The 20,906-nt window shown below is 38.8% G+C and overlaps 1 protein-coding gene across 3 annotated transcripts in view; it reads left to right on the top strand.

Annotated features, from left to right (window-relative positions):
- Nucleotides 1-20,906, top strand: part of NR3C2 (nuclear receptor subfamily 3 group C member 2) — a 344,105-nt gene that overhangs the window by 163,653 nt on the left and 159,546 nt on the right. For 2 of the 3 annotated variants that reach the window (XM_059175756.1, XM_059175746.1), the window contains exon 3: nt 13,186-13,337. In XM_059175756.1, the coding sequence (XP_059031739.1) occupies nt 13,186-13,337 (152 nt within the window). The remainder of the gene's footprint in view (nt 1-13,185; nt 13,338-20,906) is intronic. The other variant, XM_059175764.1, reaches the window with a different exon arrangement.

Genomic DNA, 20,906 nt, shown 5'->3' on the forward strand with positions numbered 1-20,906 from the left:
AATTGTAAATGGGATTGACTCCTTAATATCTCTTTCTTCTGTCTTGCTGTTGGTGTAGAGAAATGCAACTGAATTCTGTGCATTGATTTTATATCCTGACACTTTACTGAATTCCTGTATAAGTTCTAGCAGTTTTGGAGTGGAGTCTTTTGGGTTTTCCACATATAGTATCATATCATCTGCGAAGAGTGATAATTTGACTTCTTCTTTGCCGATTTGGATGCCTTTAATTTCCTTTTGTTGTCTGATTGCTGAGGCTAGGACCTCTAGTACGATGTTGAATAGCAGTGGTGATAATGGACATCCCTGCCGTGTTCCTGACCTTAGCGGAAAAGCTTTCAGTTTTTCTCCATTGAGAATGATATTTGCGGTGGGTTTTTCATAGATGGCTTTGATGATATTGAGGTATGTGCCCTCTATCCCTACACTTTGAAGAGTTTTGTTCAGGAAGGGATGTTGTACTTTGTCAAATGCTTTTTCAGCATCTATTGAGAGTATCATATGGTTCTTGTTCTTTCTTTTATTGATGTGTTGTATCACATTGACTGATTTGCGGATGTTGAACCAACCTTGCAGCCCTGGAATAAATCCCACTTGGTCGTGGTGGATAATCCTTTTAATGTACTGTTGAATCCTATTGGCTAGTATTTTGTTGAGTATTTTCGCATCTGTGTTCATCAAGGATATCGGTCTATAGCTCTCTTTTTTGGTGGGATCCTTGTCTGGTTTTGGGATCAAGGTGATGCTGGCCTCATAAAATGAGTTTGGAAGTTTTCCTTCCATTTCTATTTTTTGGAACAGTTTCAGGAGAATAGGAATTAGTTCTTCCTTAAATGTTTGGTAGAATTCCCCCGGGAAGCCGTCTGGCCCTGGGCTTTTGTTTGTTTGGAGATTTTTAATGACTGTTTCAATCTCTTTACTGGTTATGGGTCTGTTCAGGCTTTCTATTTCTTCCTGGCTCAGTTGTGGTAGTTTATATGTTTCTAGGAATGCATCCATTTCTTCCAGATTGTCAAATTTATTGCCGTAGAGTTGCTTATAGTATGTTCTTATAATAGTTTGTATTTCTTTGGTGTTAGTTGTGATCTCTCCTCTTTCATTCATGATTTTATTTATTTGGGTCCTTTCTCTTTTCTTTTTGATAAGTCGGGCCAGGGGTTTATCAATTTTATTAATTCTTTCAAAGAACCAGCTCCTAGTTTCGTTGATTTGTTCTATTGTTTTTTTGGTTTCTATTTCATTGATTTCTGCTCTGATCTTTATGATTTCTCTTCTCCTGCTGGGCTTAGGGTTTCTTTCTTGTTCTTTCTCCAGCTCCTTTAGGTGTAGGGTTAGGTTGTGTACCTGAGACCTTTCTTGTTTCTTGAGAAAGGCTTGTACCGCTATATATTTTCCTCTCAGGACTGCCTTTGTTGTGTCCCACAGATTTTGAACCGTTGTATTTTCATTATCATTTGTTTCCATGATTTTTTTCAATTCTTCTTTAATTTCCCGGTTGACCCATTCATTCTTTAGAAGGATACTGTTTAGTCTCCATGTATTTGGGTTCTTTCCAAACTTCCTTTTGTGGTTGAGTTCTAGCTTTAGAGCATTGTGGTCTGAAAATATGCAGGGAATGATCCCAATCTCTTGATACCGGTTGAGTCCTGATTTAGGACCGAGGATGTGATCTATTCTGGAGAATGTTCCATGTGCACTAGAGAAGAATGTGTATTCTGTTGCTTTGGGATGAAATATTCTGAATATATCTGTGATGTCCATCTGGTCCAGTGTGTCGTTTAAGGCCTTTATTTCCTTGCTGATCTTTTGCTTGGATGACCTGTCCATTTCAGTGAGGGGAGTGTTAAAGTCCCCTACTATTATTGTATTATTGTTGATGTGTTTCTTTGATTTTGTTATTAATTGGTTTATATAGTTGGCTGCTCCCACATTGGGGGCATAGATATTTAAAATTGTTAAATCTTCTTGTTGGACAGACCCTTTGAGTATGATATAGTGTCCTTCCTCATCTCTTATTATAGTCTTTGGCTTAAAATCTAATTGATCTGATATAAGGATTGCCACTCCTGCTTTCTTCTGATGTCCATTAGCATGGTAAATTCTTTCCCACCCCCTCACTTTAAATCTGGAGGTGTCTTCGGGCTTAAAATGTGTTTCTTGGAGGCAACATATAGATGGGTTTTGTTTTTTTATCCATTCTGATACCCTGTGTCTTTTGACAGGGGCATTTAGCCCATTCACATTCAGGGTAACTATTGAGAGATATGAATTTAGTGCCATTGTATTGCCTGTAAGGTGACTGTTACTGTATATGGTCTCTGTTCCTTTCTGATCTACCACTTGTAGGCTCTCTCTTTGCTTAGAGGACCCCTTTCAATATTTCCTGTAGAGCTGGTTTGGTATTTGCAAATTCTTTCAGTTGTTGTTTGTCCTGGAAGCTTTTAATCTCTCCTTCTATTTTCAATGATAGCCTAGCTGGATATAGTATTCTTGGCTGCATGCTTTTCTCCTTTAGTGCTCTGAAAATATCATGCCAGCTCTTTCTGGCCTGCCAGGTCTCTGTGGATAAGTCAGCTGCCAATCTAATATTTTTACCATTGTATGTTACAGACTTCTTTTCCCGGGCTGCTTTCAGGATTTTCTCTTTGTCATTGAGACTTGTAAATTTTACTATTAGGTGACGGGGTGTGGGCCTATTCTTATTGATTTTGAGGGGCGTTCTCTGAACCTCCTGAATTTTGATGCTCGTTCCCTTTGCCATATTGGGGAAATTCTCCCCAATAATTCTCTCCAGTATACCTTCTGCTCCCCTCTCACTTTCTTCTTCTTCTGGAATCCCAATTATTCTAATGTTGTTTCGTCTTATGGTGTCACTTATCTCTCGAATTCTCCCCTCGTGGTGCAGTAGCTGTTTGTCCCTCTTTTGCTCAGCTTCTTTATTCTCTGTCATTTGGTCTTCTATATCACTAATTCTTTCTTCTGCCTCATTTATCCTAGCAGTTAGAGCCTCCATTTTTGATTGCACCTCATTAATAGCTTTTTTGATTTCACCTTGGTTAGATTTTAGTTCTTTTATTTCTCCAGAAAGGGCTTTTATATCTCTCGAGAGGGTTTCTCTAATATCTTCCATGCTTTTTTCGAGCCCAGCTAGAACCTTGAGAATTGTCATTCTGAACTCTAGATCTCAAGATGGCGGAGAGGTAGCAAGCTGAGACTGCTTCAGCTAGCCGGAGATCAGCTAGATAGCTTATCTAAAGATTGCAAACACCTGAAAATCCATCGGCAGATCGAAGAGAAGAAGAACAGCAATTCTGGAAACAGAGAAACAACCACTTTCTGAAAGGTGTATTCTTTTTTAAAAAATTCTTTTCTTTTCTTTTCTTTTTTTTCTTTTCTTTTTGTTTTTTTTTTTTTCTTTTTTTTCTTTCTTCCTTTTTGAACCTCTTTTTATCCCCTTTCTCCCCACTCACGATTTTGGATCTCTTCTAATTTGGTTAAAGCATATTTTCCTGGGGTTGTTGCCACCCTTTTAGTATTTTACTTGCCCCTTCATTTACTCTTATCTGGACAAAATGACAAGACGTAAAAATTCAACACAAAAAAAAGAACAAGAGGCAGTACCGAAGGCTAGGGACCTAATCAATACAGACATCGGTAATATGTCAGATCATGGATGACTCTTATTATGTAAGACTAATATTTACCAATCTCTAGGTCTTATGTACCCTACTCAATTTTAAACTTATTGAGAGTAGAAGCCATTTGTAATCTTTATATTCTCAGAAGGATTTTCACATAGCTTGTATTTAGTAAAATCATTTGATTAAAATGATTCATTAATAATATGGTGGCCTATAATTACATTTGACTGTTTTCTTTGCTTTGTTAAAAAATACATTTTAATCTAGATTTAAATATTTTTGTCTGTTTTCCAAAAATAGGTTTTGCATATTTTGATGAAATGCTAATTTGTCTAGTTATAGTTTAAGGAGAAAAGGTTACTCAAATGCCCTCCTAATATAGATCCTTATTTCCAAAATGAAGTTCCACCCATAGTAGTGTGGGCTTCAGTTTGCTGTGATCCAAAATACTTCTACCTTTTTTTCTTTTAGGTCTATGTCAAGATATTTTTCTGCGCTGGTGAAGCTATGCTTCCTTAATATGATTTTAAGTCTTTTGTGGGCAAATTTCCTTCATTTAAATGAAATTTAGAGTGTAGAAAATACATATCTCATTAAACAGAGCCACTCTAATATTATTAATGGTATAAGCTATTGTGAAAACAAACAAAAAAGTCAATTGGAAAAGATTGATCAACCATAGCTGTGCTTTAAATTTTCATTTTCCAAGCTAATTATATCCTTGAATTTTCTGTGTGGGTAACTTTATAACCTTCACACAGAGATTATAAGATATGATACCAATTTTTTAAATTCCTATCCGTGGCACACCATGAATTGTGACTTAAGAGGATGAACCCTGTTTAGTGATGAATTACCCCCTCCAAAATTAATGATTCATTTATCACCAAAGATAACACCATAAAGGAAAATAAACCACAAGAATCACTCCCAAATATTCCTGCTAGCTAATGAAGAAACTAGAATGAGATACCTCAGGTTAAATATGATTCAAAATGTGTGCTTATCAAAGCAAGAAGAAATAGCAAAAAAGGTTTTGTGTTGGTTTTTTTTTTTTTTTAATATTTTATGTATGGGTGAAAATACTGTTTTAGTAAACCAGTGGTTAAAGGTTGATTTATGTTCTTGAAAGGTTTTTTTTTTTTTAAGTGTTCTCCAGAAAGTTATGTTTCTTAGATTCAGTTTTCTTTATAAAAAATTTATTTGAATCTCTGATGCTTATTCTAATACTCTAATGTGGCTGTTCCCAACTTGCACATCACAGACATGAGAGGAATGAGAATGCTTACAAGAAGTACTTAAATCCATATGCACACAAAACACTGCTTATGCATACACAATATGGCTATTGTAGTACCACTATTTTATAGTATATTTTTTAAAACCTTTTCTTTTGTTGCTTCCCAATGTTATAAGTGCTTATATAAATTAAAATCAGTACAGAAAAACATAATAGAGAAAAGTGGAATTATCTGTAGTTTAACTACTATGGCAATCAGTTACAGATTGTATATCCTACAGTAACACTGATTAATCTTCACCAGAATTTAAATAACACCGAAAATGTTTCTGTTCTTAGAGGTCTTACGTATATTGAGTAATTTAACATAGAAGCTTTGTTATCACTACTTTATGGATGAAGACACTGGCCTGGAAAGGTTAAGTGAGCCTGATATAGATCACTCCCCATTTATCCTGAATAAACTATCATTTAATTAATTGTTATTACATTATTTACAAAAATAGCATATAACGTACCAATTTTATCCTACCTCTGGGATCCAAAACAATCTCTCTACCCTCCCACTTGCCCTTCATCCTTATCTTATATATTCATAGCACGGCCATCCAATTATTCTGCAAATCTGTCAGTACTATCTACTTTTTAAAAAAAAAAAAAAGTCCTTTTTCACTGTCTTTACTACTTTAAGCTTGATTGTGGAACCCAGTATCCTGCGTTGGCTGGGGCATTACTGGAGTCTCCTTTACTGTCCTCGGTGATTTAAAAACCACCCACTCCTCTGGTCCATTCATGCAATAGCCGCAGTAAGGTGTTTAAGTGTCAATCAGATCTTCTTCCTCTCTTGCTTAAAACATATCAGCATTTACATCACTGCTAATGGCACTCAGGACAGTGTTCTCACTCCTTCCCATAGCCTTTGAGGCCCATGTGGTCCTTCTCTGCCCTCTTTTTGGGCCTTACATCCCATCTCCCATTGCCCCTTCCTCCTGTTGCCTGCCCTTCAGCCACAATGCCCTCCTTTCTGTCTGTGGAAAATGTCACATTCATTCCTGTCTCGGGGACTTTGCACTTATTTGTCCTGTTGTTTGGCATTTTTCCCATAACTGGCTACTTTGTCATTTCAGTGTCCCCAAAGATGTCTTCTCAGTCTACCTTTCTAAAGAATCCTGTGCTCAACCATAAGAGACTCTTAATCTCAGGAAACAGAGGGTTGCTCCGGGTGGGGAGGGAGGGATAGGGTGGCTCATGATGGACGCTGGGGAGGGTATGTGCTGTGGTGAGTGCTGTGAATTGTGTAAGACTGATGATTCACAGACCTGTACCCCTGGGGCTAATAATACATTATGTGTTAATTAAAAAAAAAAAAATCCTATGCTCCACCACCCCATCCAATCTCAATCTGTCATTTTCTTTATAGTATTTATCACTATCTGCAATTGTTCGTTTACCTCTGTATTTTTTCTCTTATTACAATAGAAACCTTCTCTCTTGTCACAGTGGTGCCTATGGTAGGCCTTCCGTGGAACGCTTAATTACCGAGTGATTTTAAACACACCAGCAATGTTCAGATACAAGGATGCTTATTGAATGTTGTTTTGTTCCTGAAAATTCTCACCCCGCTGAAGGTAGCTGACTGAACACTAGAGTTGATTACATGTAGAAAAGATCTTTTTAGCAGCTAGTGGTCCTGGTGGAAGCATAGATCTGATTAAGTGACAGTACAAAAGATAGGTTTGTTTAATTCACATTGAGTCCATTTAAGAAACAAGAAAGTATTTTCATATGAAGAAATTTCAGTACACTGAATAGTGGATTAATCACTACTGTGTTGTCCTATAATTATTAAAAAGATGGGGAAAGATAGTTTTACATATGGTAAATTTTACATTTGGTAAAAATTTACATATGGTAATTCTCAGTGAGATGGTTTCTCCAGTCATGTTTTTTTGTTTTGTTTTGTTTTGCTTTCCAGTCATGTTTTGATCACTAAAAATCATATTTTCTTACATAACTTCTTTATTGCTTCTTCCTAAACACCCCACCATTTCAGGGAATGTTTTTGATGATTGGCTTGTGACCCTTCCAAATGTCACCAAAATCGGCGTGCATCTTGAACCTTTGATTATTGTCTTTAATCTCTTCACTGGGTCATTAGAATTACTATTTTTGATACTAAAATAGCTGCATCTTACTTGTATTTCCCTGAAAGAGACACTGACTTTACAAATTGATATATGATGTTCATAGATTTCTGCTTTATAGTATTTTAACATTTGTATGAATTCCTATGAACTAACTCCCTTTGTCTGTTGATTATGAACTTCTTTTTGTGAACGTTTCTTTGATTACCGAGACCAAAAATTATCAGTTTGGGTAGTTTTCCCCAACTTGTCAATATTAAAATGGCTTTTAGGGGTAGAGTACCATCGTAATGCATGCATTTATAAAGGAATTTTAACCAAAATCAGCAGAGATGCAATCATGTAGATGTAAGAGACTTTTAAGGCCATGATTAGCTGTTCTAGAAAGAGTCCATTTTTACATAGAGATGTTTTTATGCTTGATCTAGAGCAAATGATGGTTATTTGTGGTGCATAATACATTGTCTTTAATTGGAGCTTGAAATTTGATTTGTATAAAACTCGATCAGGACAGGCGGGCTGTCACATTTATCATTTGTATCCACCTTTGTCTTAAAAGAATATCTTGGAAAAAATCTTAGAGATTCCCTGTTTAACTTGTTATGATGAGAATTATGGTCCAGAGAGGAGAGGTGGTTTTGCTCAGGTTTGACCAGGGAACAGCTGGGTGAGAACTGGAGCCTGAGCCTCCCTGCCTTTGCCCCGCATATTTGGCCCTGCAATCTGGGTCTCACAACCACTGCAGCTGCCTAGGAAATAGACTGTGCTATCAAGTAGAATTCTGACCTACACAATCACTCAAATAAGCTTTGTATTTTGATAACACTCAGTGTCAAAGAAGTGAGTTCATGGGGCACCTGGGTGGCTCAGTGGGTTAAGACCTCTGCCTTCAGCTCAGGTCATGGTCTCAGGGTTCTGGGATCAAGCCCCGCATTGGGAATCTCTGCTCGGCGGGGAGCCTGCTTCCTCCTCTCTCTCCCTCTCTCTCTCTCTGCCTGCCTCTCTGCCTACTTGTGATCTCTGTCAAATAAATAAGTAAAATCTTTAAAAAACAAACAAAAAGAAGAAGTGAATTCACAGTCTGCCCCTGCCCCTGTCCTTCTCTTCCTGCTTCTTTTTTCTCCCCTTTTCTTTCTCTACCTACCCCCTTCTAAAATGTACTGATGTGTTGCTTGAAACTACATATATAACTCCCCCAAATGTGCCATGTTTCAGTTTCAAAGATAACCGCATGATAAAATGTCAGTAGGGAACAGCGTTTTCCTGACCCATCCACTCTACGTGGCCTGTCTTCTGTATTAATAATGCATATGTTTGTGAGACAGCTGGCTGAGCTTTTGACAGTAGTCTGTGTCCCTGGATGTTTTTCCCCCTCTTTCCCTCTGTGCAAAGCTAAATGAACCGCATGGGAATTGAACCTATAACCTTGGCCTCATTAATTTACCTTCTGTACTATCGCCTCTTGGAAATTTATGTTCTACTGTAATGAGAGTAGGAGTGCGATTTCATTCATTCAATAAATAGTAGCACCCCACACTAATGGCAGCAGAGAGCACAGAGATGTGCAGGGCAAGGTTTTTGCCCTCAAGGGGTTAGGATAAGTGCACAGGTCACTAATGTAAGGCCAGAAATGAGGACTGCAATGGTGGGGGGGTGGAGGGAGTCAGCCAAGTGCTGAGTGACTCAGGAGGAGGGCGAGGGGTGCTTGCAGCTGGGAGAACACCAAGGTGCCGGAAGGATGGATGCATTGCCAGGAGTGGGAGCAGGGCAGGAAAGCTGGGTTGTGCGGGTGCAGGTGTGCACACCAGTAGGGGTGTCAGCATGTGGCCAGCACAAGGCTGGGCACATGAGAGGGCCTGCAGGGAAGATTGGGAGGAGGAAGAGGACTTAGCTGTCCTACTGAGGTCATCATTCGTGGTGTGGGGGACAGGGGATGGAAGGCATATAATCAGAACTCTCCAACAGGAAAAATCATTTCTCCACTACTGGAGGAGGAGGTGGAGGGAGGAGACGCCGGTGTCAGGGAGGAACCCTTCAAAAGTGAGTGACAAGGGCCTGGTACCATGTTTACCGCAGGTGGTGAGGCCAAGGAACAGCCCTGGTAACTGTTAGCTTTGACAATTAGAGAGGTTTGCCCCGGCAGGCTCGCCGACGGCAGGACCCTTCCAGAAACCCACAGAATGCAGAGGCAGAGATGTTAGGGAAAGGAAGTAAAAATAGGCAGTTGGACATGGGGAGCGGCTGGAGCCGGATACGAAGATTTGGGATGTCATTCACCAAAAGAGCTGTGGGAGCCAGGAGAGTGAAGGAGATCATTAAGGGATAAAGGACAGAAATAAGAAAAAAAGATGGCCAAAGGTTGAGCTCTGAAGAAACGCTGCATTGATGGTCTAGAAAATGAGGAGGCTGAAAAATAGAGGAGGCGTGTTAAGGAGAATGGGCTCAGTACAGTGACAGAAACCCAGGAGGCAGAGGGATGCAAGAGGCGTGCAGAGGCAGATTTGCTCTTGTGTCATTGAAAGACGGTGGTGAATAGGAGGGAAAAATAATTCATGTTTGCTTTAATTTTGTAATTAAAGAAAACTGTTTTAATTTGGATTTCATGGTGTGTCTTTTTTAATGCTAGACTTTCTTTTCAACTTAATTTGGTTCCACTGCATACTGTGACATTTGGATGAAGCCCTGAAGGAGGTGGGGGAGGGGACTCTGTCGATATCTAGGTGAAGAGGAGACAGAAAGCTCAAAGGCCCTGAGGTGGAAGCACACGTGGTGGACATCAGAGCTAGTGGGGAGGCCAGTGTTGTTGGAGTGGTATAGGCAAGCAGGAGAGGTTAGAGAAGTCTGGGAGGCCAGATTCTGGCCCTGTGGTCTCATGGGTAAACTGAGTTTTCCTTTGAGTGTGAGGGAAAGGGCCCAGATGGTTTTGAGCAAAGTAGTGAATAAGGATCATTCTGGATACAGGGGAAGGAAGGGGGCAAGGAGAAACAGGATCAGCTAGAAGTTTTCTGCAAATCATAAGGAAGACCTGTTGATGGCTTGGGCTAGTTGTCCCAGAGGAGGTATGGGAATTGAGGAGAACCCGAAGGCAAAGTGAATAGAATTTAACAGATTGGAGAAAAAGTAGTCAGAGATGAGTCCAAGTCGCTGCATTAGTTTGCCCCAGGGCTGCAGCAACAGAAAACCACAGCCTTAAACAGCAGAAATGTACTGTCTCAGGGATCTGAGGGCCCAACGCCCGAGATGAGCGTGTTGGCCGGGTTATTCCTTTCTGAAGGCTGTGAGCAAGAATCTGTCCCATACCTGTCTTCTAGATTCTGGCAATCTTTGGTGTTATTTGGCTTGTAAAAGCATCACTGCCTTTATCTTCGCAGGGCATTCTGTGTGTGTGTGTGTGTGTGTGTGTGTGTGTGCGCGCACGCGCGCGCCCTACATTCCGCTTTTTAACAAGAACACCAATCATATCGGATAAGGGGCCCACCCTGCTCCAGAATCCTCTCATCTTAACTAATTGTATCAGCTATGACACTATTCCCAAGAAAACGTCACACTCTGAGGTCTAGGGGCTAGGACTTCAACACAGGAATTTTGGAGATGACACAGTTCAGCCCAAATAGTTGCCATTAACTGAAAGGACAAAGTTTGTCTGTAGGAGGAGCGGGGAGAAAGTCAGCAAACTTACGGACGTGTTAAGTTTGAGGTGCACGTCAGACAATCGGATGGACATGTCAGGCAGTTAGATAAATGGGTCGGAAATTCCTGGGAGGTGTCTGGGCTGGAGATAAATATTTGGAAGGCCTGGCCATATGGATGATATTTAAAGCCAAGAAACTAGGCGAGATCACAGAGAAAGTAAATTTGGATAGAAGAGAGTTACAAAGAACGAAGTCAAGAGATTATGAAGTTTGGGGACCAAGACAAGCCCCATGAATGATAGCAGTTGTGAAAAAGCAGTTACATGTTAATGATGATTGTAAGTTACATTCTAATTGTTTAAGGAGTTGAGGTATTTCCCTGTGAAGTGTAAGACAGTCAGACAGAGTGTGGATCCAGTTTCACTGGCTAATATGCTGAAGAAGTTCCTGATGCTGAAATGGAATGTTTTGAATGCCATAAAGAAGTCAAAGGACACTAATAAAAATAACAAAGAGCACTCTTCTCAGAAGGAGAAACAACTTTGGAGAACATTGTTTCAGTCTTTGATTTAAGAAGACCTTTTCTAGAAAGTCAGTCATGCTGTAGTTCTCCAACAGCTAAATATTTTGTTTCTTCTCCTGTTTTTTGATGAGAGCACAGTTAAAATAGTTCAAAAAAAAATTTTTTTTTTTAATTACCAGGTCAGAACTATTATTATACTTTAGCTAATTGGGAAAACAGAAAAAGCATCAGTGTAATGTAACCATTGTAGCCTTTTACTATGTTTTTTTTTGAGTTTTTTGTTTTTGTTTTTTTAAGATTTTATTTATTTACCCGCTAGAGAAAGAGAGATCACAGGTAGGCAGAAAGAGGGGGGAAAGCAGGCTCCCCGCGTAGCAGAGAGCCCACCATGGGGCTCGAGCCTAGGACCCTGGGATCATGACCAGAGACGAAGGCAGAGGCACAACCCTCTGAGCCACCCAGGCGCCCCTTTCTTTGAGTCTTTTCCCCCACATCCCTGCTGTTTTACATGGAGACAGATGTGACAGCAAGGTGATGGTGGTGACATACAAGAAGTCTGTTCAGCTTCCCGAACAGGTCCAACTGGCATTTCTCCGAGCCGTTGCCCTTTCTGCTTCCCCTGCCCCTTTTCTTGGTCTAGCTCTCATCTAGTTCTTCCAAATTCAGTTCAGTGGTCACCTTTCAGGAACTGTTCCCCAGCTGGCATTCTCCTCCCCTTCCCAGTCTGTGCCACCGTACTACCCTGCACTGTAGCACTCACCATAATAGTTCGTGTCCCCACTAACTGAAGGACTGAGACTGGGTTGGGTATTTATTTCCTCAGTACCTTGCATGGGACCTGCAGGTAGGTATTCGATAAATGCATGAGGACAAGGAATGAGTAACATCACCTTCTTTGCCGGCTCACAGCACATCTGTTGCTGAGCTGGAATTCATTTAAACAGTTTTGTTCAAACTGTGCCATTAGCTAGCAGTGTAATATATTTCATAATATATATGAGAAGATTCCCTTTCGAAGTATTCATATAGATTTTTGCTTAAAGGGTTCAATTGGTCCCTAAAAACTGACACCCAGAACCCTTCAGTTTCTTACCAGAAAGATACCTGAGATACTTAATATGTATGGCTTTTTTTTTTTTTTTTTGAAGTATTGACTGTGTCCCTTCAAATTAGTAAGCAGGATGTAGTGATTCGAACATATTGAAGGTAACATGAAAAAATGCAGAAGCTTGATGGGATAAAATTGCTGGCAGTTGAGGCAAGAATTTTTAAATTTTAATTAGTAGATTGTTTTGGAAATGGGAGAGTTGATTTTTTGTTTGTTTGTTTGTTTTTTTAAATCTGGCATAACTGAGATAGATAATCTGAGTCTGGGTGAAAAGAGTACAGTACTGTATTAGTTCTTTGATACCAAAAATACTTCCCGATGACTCGGCTCAGGATTCTTCTCTTCCCTGCCACCTAGAATGCAAACAATATTTTCTGGTCAATTTTCCCCCAAATAGGGGGAGGGGCCCTCGACGCTTGGTGGCTTAGTCGGTTAAGTGTCTGCCCTCAGTTCCGCTCATGATCTCAGGGTCCTGGGATTGAGTCCCACCTAGGGCTTTCTGCTCAGCAGGGAGCTTATTCTCCCTCTGCCCCGCTCCCTGCTTGTGCTCTCTCCCTCTGTCTCTCTGTCTCTGTCAAATAAATAAATAAAATCTTTTAAAAAATTATAATAATAACTGTCAATTCTCCTGAACCTTAAAAAAAAGTAGGGGAAAATGTGTACATGTGATTTTTATTTCTTGGTGCCGAGAAAAGGTTTTGCTTTGCTCTCCAGAATTCTGGATAACATTCCTCCACAGATAGGGTTCTGCCTTCATTTTCTAGGTCACATGTTTGGCCAATAAATCCTGAATTCATTTATGGAATCGTGAGTATTGACAAATTTTGAGCTAAGCTATACACCCTATCAAATGTGCTCCTACAGTGTATTTATTTAAATCTTGATTTCTCTCCTCAGCTCTACTTTGCGAAGTATTTCTACTGGATCTTCAAGACCTTCCAAAATATGTTTGGTGTGTGGGGATGAGGCTTCAGGATGTCATTATGGGGTGGTAACCTGTGGCAGCTGCAAAGTGTTCTTCAAAAGAGCAGTGGAAGGTAAATGTTCATGTGGGTGTTCCTTTTACACATTTCCTTTCCTAGTGTGTCGTTTACTTGCATAGTTAACTCTAAATTGTTATTGGGAAATAATTCAAAAACGTTTTTGAGGCTGTCTGTCCGTGACAAATAGTCGTAATATCTTACCTTAACACCAAAAGGACATTTTCCAATGAGCACTATTTAATGGGCAGAATTTGACATGGAGAACTGCAGTTAATCAAAAAGGAGTTTTTGTTTTCATTTATTTGTCTTTGTTTTTCAGTGAGCCTTAGAAATATAATTCTCCATAAATTTAATTTGCCCTGTGCAGGAGCATTTTACTAGGCACACATAGAATGCATCATGTCTTTCCTGTGTTTCTGTATCAAATACATGTGTTTATGGCAAATTAAAACATTAATAGCAAAATCGTGTCTGTAATTTAAGTTGTGTTCCATACTGAATAATTTCATTTAGCAGCTCCTTCAGCTTCTAGGTCCCCTAAAGTCCTACCTTTGTTCTAACTGAAGGTTTTCCAAACCAGGAAGTTAAATGAAACATCCTCTAGGTGTATTTAGACTAGCTTTTGCTTCTATCCAAGGAGTTGTACTTCCTCTTTTAGTTTGTTTTTGCCTCCCTCCATCCTCACTTATATGCAATTAATTAACATCAGGTTTAGTCCAGATGGTTTTATTAGTGTTGACTACATGACTGGCTAGACTGTAGAATTTTTGCTCGTAAGAGCAGCGTTATCGGTGTAATTAACACTGATTTCACCAAGGAGTTCAGCATTAAGACTCCTGTAGATTTATTTCTCAGGACAGTTTTCTGTGCTTCAGAGACCTAAGGGTTAAGGACTTGAATGTTTTGTCTTTGTTTTGCTGGTGACTGGGAGGAAATGTCTTCAATTTTGGATGAAAAGCTGACCAAGGAGATATTTCTGTGCTTCTAGAATTGATTTTGTGTTATTTAATTAATATTACATGATTTTACATTATTTACGCTATTATTTATTGAATAGTACCCAAATCCAGCATTGAATTAGTGATAGTTCTGTATTTCTTTTGCAAAACATGGGCTCTTAGTTACAGGTGACAGAAAATTCAACACGAACTGGCTTAAGCACCAGTGGAAATGCATTGATTCACATAACTCTAAAGCCCTAGTGTAGGCTTGGCTTCCAACAAGATGTGGTCTTAAGCCAGGTTGTTAGAACTTAATCCCGTTCTCTCTCCCCCTTAACTTTGCTCTGGCTCTCTTCTCGTCCAGTCCAGGTTCTCTCATGGTGATGAGACAGCCACTAGGCCCTCATGAAAAAGAGGTTCTCTGTTCGCAACTGTTCTTATAAAATCCCCAGTTAAATCTCCTAAGATTGCACTTGGCTCCTGTTTTGCCCTCTGAACCAATCCCAGTGCCTGGGAATGTGACAGTTCAGGGATCTGACAGGCTCCTTCTGGCTGGAGTCAGCCAACCTAACCTACCTAGACCAACAGTGGGGAAGAATATTTCCTGTAGGGAAAAATGGATCCTGTTACCAGAAAACTGATCCCTGGAAAACAAATTTGTACGAAACTGCAGTCAGTTTCTTTTTGTCACACTTTTCCTCCCTAGCTATCCCCTTTTCTCTTTCCTTAACTCTATGATTAGCCTGGTAGAAGATAAATAGGAAAAATTGCCTCTGATTCCTTCCTAATGCCACTTTGCACCTTCCAATATAAGGACTCCTTTCCGCTCCCACTTCCCCAGTCACTGATTACTGAACCGAAGTAAGGAGATTTTAAAAAATAAAGCAGTGTGGAGAAGGGCGATTAGAGAGGGACCCTCTGCGTTGCCCTACATCTGGGTCATCAGGACCCAGGTTTCGGCTGGTTATAGAACCTGCGCTTCTCTGCTTCTGAAGCAAAAGTTTTTCCCAAGGTCTTGCTTAGTTTTTGTTTTAAATAATTTCTATAGAAGTAACTGAGGAAATAACTGTTTTTGTAACTCAGGTATAAATAAATAAGGAAAAGCCTTGATATCTAAACATCTTCTTCTTTCATTGGAAAGCTAATCAATAATGAATAATGAAACTTAATAAGTGCCTTTTAAGATTTCTATTAACGTAGTCCCTATTTTGGGGGGAAATTACAATTTTAGAGTTCACCTACATGAAAAAAGGTTATAAATTTTGAATATAAACTTCATGAGAGTGAGGACTTGTTTTTATTTTGTACTTGTATTTCTTTACTGTTTTATCATGTATGAAAGAGAGAATATATGAGAAATTAGATTATCTTTGTATCAGAACTTTTTGATTTAATAAATTATTTTATAATATTTTATATAGTTTGAGGCACTAGTTATCAAATTATGGTATATAGATTTCTTTTTTATTCCCCTTTTATAGATGAAGATGATTAGAACCAGACCCAGTCTACCAATCTATTCAAAATCATAAGGCCAAAAACTCGGACCCCATAGTAAAGTCTTAGGACTCCATACTAGACCCAACCTAACATCTCACAACTCTAAATCTCACAATCTATTTCTTTCATTTTCTATAATTCTCAAGTTCATGGACATTCTACCCTATGTGTTATTCATTCATGATAACGAAGGGAGTGACACAAGCATGGAGAAGACATAACCTGGCACCCTCGGTATGTGTGCCTGTGTATGGGTAACTGTGGGCTTATCTTCATACACATATGCAAAAGTCTGTGTGTGTTTTTAAATTTGAGTATTTACTAAGTTTGTTTTCTGGCTTTCCCTGATAACCTTAAGCTCCTCTTTAGAATACAAAAGCAGAGAATTCCAAGCTGCAGTGAATGGAGGGAGCTGGGGTGAGGGGAGTCAATTAAGCTGAAAAGAGCTAATCACCACCAATTACCAAAAGAAAGGGAAGTGACCACTAGAGTGGAGACCTGAGGAAGAATGTAGCAATCTGAGCTCTGAGCTTACTTGTTTAAGGCTTTGTGCCCCAGAACACTCCACTCTAAAGGCTGGTATAATAGTGTAGTTGTAACTGTGTAGGGAGACTGAAAATCATTTTTTAAAAGTATAAATTATGTTCTTTGTGTTCTGGCTAATAAGATGTATATATGTGCTTTTTTTTTTTCATCTTAAACATCTAGTATAAAAATCCTTAGAAGTTTCATCCAGAACACCTTATTTTCCAATAATGTCAGTTAAGAGCTATATTATTAGACCTTACAAGTGGAAGTTTATAATTTCGTTTTTAAATTTGAATTGCTTTTTTGCCTTGAAGGTTTGTCAGGACCTTCCCATCTTGAAAACGGATCAGCGTTTATATATTTATATTTCTTAGGTAGGGTTCTCCATTGGGTAGAAACTGGACTGGACTGGTTTTAGGGTCAGAAGATTTAGTTTTAATTTCTGCCACTCAGTAGATGTGAGATTAAGGCAAGTTATTTAATTTGCCTGGGTCTCAGCTTCTTTATATCTAAATAGGAATAGTAGTATTGCCCTACCTACTAAGAAAAATTAAATGAAAACAAAATGTTTTTGCCAATTTTATAAATCAAAATACATCAAAATATTAGATCTTTATTTTAATATTCAATTCCCTAGGATCAAATGCTACAGTTCTCTGTTTAATATATTTGCGGAGAGATAGGTTATCAATACAATAAATGTGGCACTGTTAGGCTTTTGTTTTTTCTTCACTAGATCTTCATTTTTTGTATAATATGTTATTTTCTTCATAGAGCTGCCCTTGGAGGTTGTAAAATCCTTCTAGATGAGCAGTTCTCAAAAGTTCTCAAAGAGCATGTGGGGAAAGTGGGAATAACAGAGGGTCTGCCAAAATTTTCTCGAGAGGCTATCTCACATATTCCAATATAGCCTGAACGGTTGAGATTTACTCTTCTAATGACCTTTTGTCACTGATGGGGGTGGTCTCATGTTTGGAAGTTGCATAGTAAAGAAAATAGTAAGAGCCATCAACTGGACTTTGAGCTCCTCTGTTATATGTCTTTAGGGCAGGACAGAGTCTTATCTAGAGAACCTCACAAGATTCTAGATATTTAGTAGCTACCAAATAAATGTTTGAAGATACACATGAATGTGAACATGTGGCATGAGAGTAGCTAAGGTTAAATGACTTCCCACCAAATTACTAAATTAGCAGTGCAACAGTCCCAAGAGTTTATGTTGGCCTTTGGCCTTCTAATCTGCAACTTCTGATTCTAGTCTGAGTTTTTACTATCTCAGTCTCTTTCCAACTGTAAATTGCCATTAGATTCATCTCATGTGTATTTTATTTTGTGATTCCCTCCGTGAACAGAGCCAACTACATTCAGTACACTATTTTATAACCTAATTTCCTTTTTGGATACTCAGTATACAAGCAGTGTCTAGTAGACACAGCTACCACAAATCACTGAAGAGTTACAAGGTTGAAAAAAGAGAGAGAGAGAGAGAGAGAGAGAGAGAGTTCATTATTATGTAAAGTCAACAAAAGTATCAACTTTTGTAAGCAGACCTGTTAGGCTAAAGAGTCCATATTTTGATAAGGTCAGCCAAATCATGTGATGTCGGTTTCCATACTCAGACATTTCCTTTTAAGAGATTTCAGATATATTTCCTGAAGTGAAATTGCTTTAAGAGCTATAATTGTACATTAATCAAAGGATTCCTCAAATATGCAAAATTTTAAGGTAACCAAGCCTATGAACATGTACCACAGTCCTTTCAGATGTAGTTCACAGCATATAGATTAAAAAATCTTTAAATTTATAGATTATTCTTTGGGGAAAACTGTTCTTAAGGAAATGTGATGGTTGGTTAATAGTTAATTTCTTTTGCTTTTCTGAAATTAATGATTAAACTGAGCAGGTCCAGAGGAAAACATGTCTCACTCTGTCATACCCATGTTTGCCCTATCAATGCTATATGAACAAGTTGGAGGGGTAGGGGTGTGGGGGATGGGCATAATACAATTGTGCCCCAAAATAGCTTGAATTTAGTGGACACAAACTAATTAAGATGGTATTATATAATAATTTAAATATAGCCATTACCTTATAACTGGCAATATAAAATTAAGGAAATGATAATGCAAGGAAATAATGTGTATTTATTAGATGTCTTCAGTTCATGATATGATATAACCCTCAGTGTCCCCATGAGCCATGTACAGGAGGCTAAAGAAAATTAAAGTCCATGTCACTCTTACAGAACTTCTGAGTCAGAATAGGAAACCAAGGATTGTTCTGGCTTACAGTTTTCTCATAAAATTCTTTAAAGATTTTTTCTTTCCTTTACCACATATTGGGAACCAAGTAACCTTATTCTTTTTAATTACTTATTTTAAGAGCTTAAATAAATACCTACCCAGTAGATCATATTTTTGGTTTTTATGAACACTCCTTTCCTCCTTAAATAAACATAAGGCTTTAGTTAGTGTTAATTGCAAATGTTTGCCTAGATTTTTTATATCCCTTCAGTTAGTTGCTATGGGAACATGCAAAGCCATGACATTTAGGCCAACTTGGAAGGTCAGGGAAGGCTTCTTAAAGAATTGACCCCAGACTAAATCTTGAAATATTAGAATTGGCAATAGTGAGGAAAAATGAGGATAGGCTATTGGCACAGCACCAAAAGCAATTTCCCGTTAGCCACTTCAAAAATTTGAGGTGTGAGGTAATAGAAGGTGAAAGTAGATGTGCAGGTTGAGTCCAGTTCTTGGACCATCAGGAGGGGCCGGAATTTATCCTTGTGCCAAACAGAATCTCTGATGTTTTCTGCAACAGAATGGCAGGCTCAGTTTTGTATTTAATATCTGGCTTCAGGACAGTATGCCTATTTAAATAGGGACAGGACAGTTCCAGTGGCTGTTTTTAATCATTTTGATAAGAGATGCCCAGGGAAAGCACTAGTCCGTCAGTGTTGGGCATTGAGAGGAGGGGTAGTTAATGAGACTATCTGGGAAGGAACGTTGGCAGTTCTCTACAGGACGTAAAGAAGCAAAGATCTAGGATGATTCCCCAGGCTCATTTGCTGGTATTAGGAACATTGGAGAGGGAGTAGCTTTGGGGGCATGGGAGGAAAGGTTCATTAACTGGGCAAACATTTATTTAATACCTACCAAAGGCCAGACACTATTCTAGGCCTACCTAGGTACATCTGAAATGAAGATCAGGTGAACAAAGATCCCTACCCTGGTGGAGTGTACATTCTAGTGAGGGATCATGGAGAGATCAGACAGACCTAAGAAAGGAGCCATTTATGTAATTAATGGGAAAAGGCGGTGGTGGGGGCCAGCATTGTCAGGATAAAGAAGACTGGAATGAAGTTTGGTTTAGGACCCTTAGTTTGAAATGTCTAGAAGACATTCAGGTGTGCCTAACAGAATGTTGCTTGTGAGAATTTGAAGCATGGGGGGAATAAGGCAAGATTGAAAACAAAGATTTTTGGAATCATCATCCATGAAAATAGACACATTTGCCCAAGAAATGGGTATTTAGATAAAGAATGTACCATGCTATAAAGGAGACTTGATTTGCTGATCAATGCAAAGATAATGCCAAACATGTGCAGTATTTGTCGACTATATATGGGATTCACCCTTGTTTCTGTCACTGTTTCTCTGAAGTAGAAAATATGTTGAAGTGATTTATTAGAAAATGATTTGAGGGGCACCTGGGTGGCTCAGTGGGTTAAAGCCTCTGCCTTCAGCTTGGGTCATGTTTCCAGGGTCCTGTAATTGAACCCTGCATTGGGTTCTCTGCTCAGTGGGGAGCCTGCTTCCCTTCCTCTCTCTCTGCCTGCCTCTCTGCCTACTTGTGATCTCTGTCAAATAAATAAATAAATCTTTAAAAAAAAAAAAGAAAGAAAGAAAGAAAGAAAGAAAATGATTTGAAGTAGAGATAGGTAAGCTAAGAGTAATTTGGCATTATCCAAGGAGAACTTCTTGTAGCTTAATTTTTAAATTAAGGTGCACTTCACTTAGCAAATTTGTAAAGTATAAATTAGAAGCCCAGTAATTTTCAAATGCTTATGTGTTTGTTTGCTACCCATCCCATCTCATTCCAGAAAAAAACATCCAAAGAAACTGACAACTTTACATAAGTTAAAATGAAATCTAAAATTAGTTGGGGGGGGGGGAGAAACAGGGCAAAGGGAAGGTGAGAGCAAGAAAGAGAAAAATAGAGCCAGGAATGGGGATGATATAGAGAATATATACTCTGACACTTTTGCAGAGACTGGCCACTCACTCCTTTGGCTGTTGTCTTTCCAACAGTCAACTCAAAGACCTATGATGTTCTTAAAAAACTAGTGTAAAGGATTGCCTGTTGATAAGAAAATTTTCATGAGCATTGGTTTTCATGTGTCTGTTCCTTCCATGCGAATTGTAATCTGAAATTTAAAAAGTAACTCTTTTTGCTGTTAATGGAATATCTGAGTTTATCTTAAGAAGCAGTTCTTTAAAAAAAAAAAAAATACCTTTTCTGTCAACCACCTGCTCCTATACTAACAGCTACTACTTATTGAGCAGTAACTGCACGCCACACACTGCCCAGTCCTCCATGTTTCATCTTGCTCTTTCCTCATGACAGTCTTCCTACAGCTGCAAAGTTTGTGAGTTTTGAATCTTTA

This window comes from Mustela lutreola, chromosome 1, assembly GCF_030435805.1.
Source record: "Mustela lutreola isolate mMusLut2 chromosome 1, mMusLut2.pri, whole genome shotgun sequence".
In the NCBI taxonomy this organism is placed as follows: Eukaryota; Metazoa; Chordata; class Mammalia; order Carnivora; family Mustelidae; genus Mustela; species Mustela lutreola.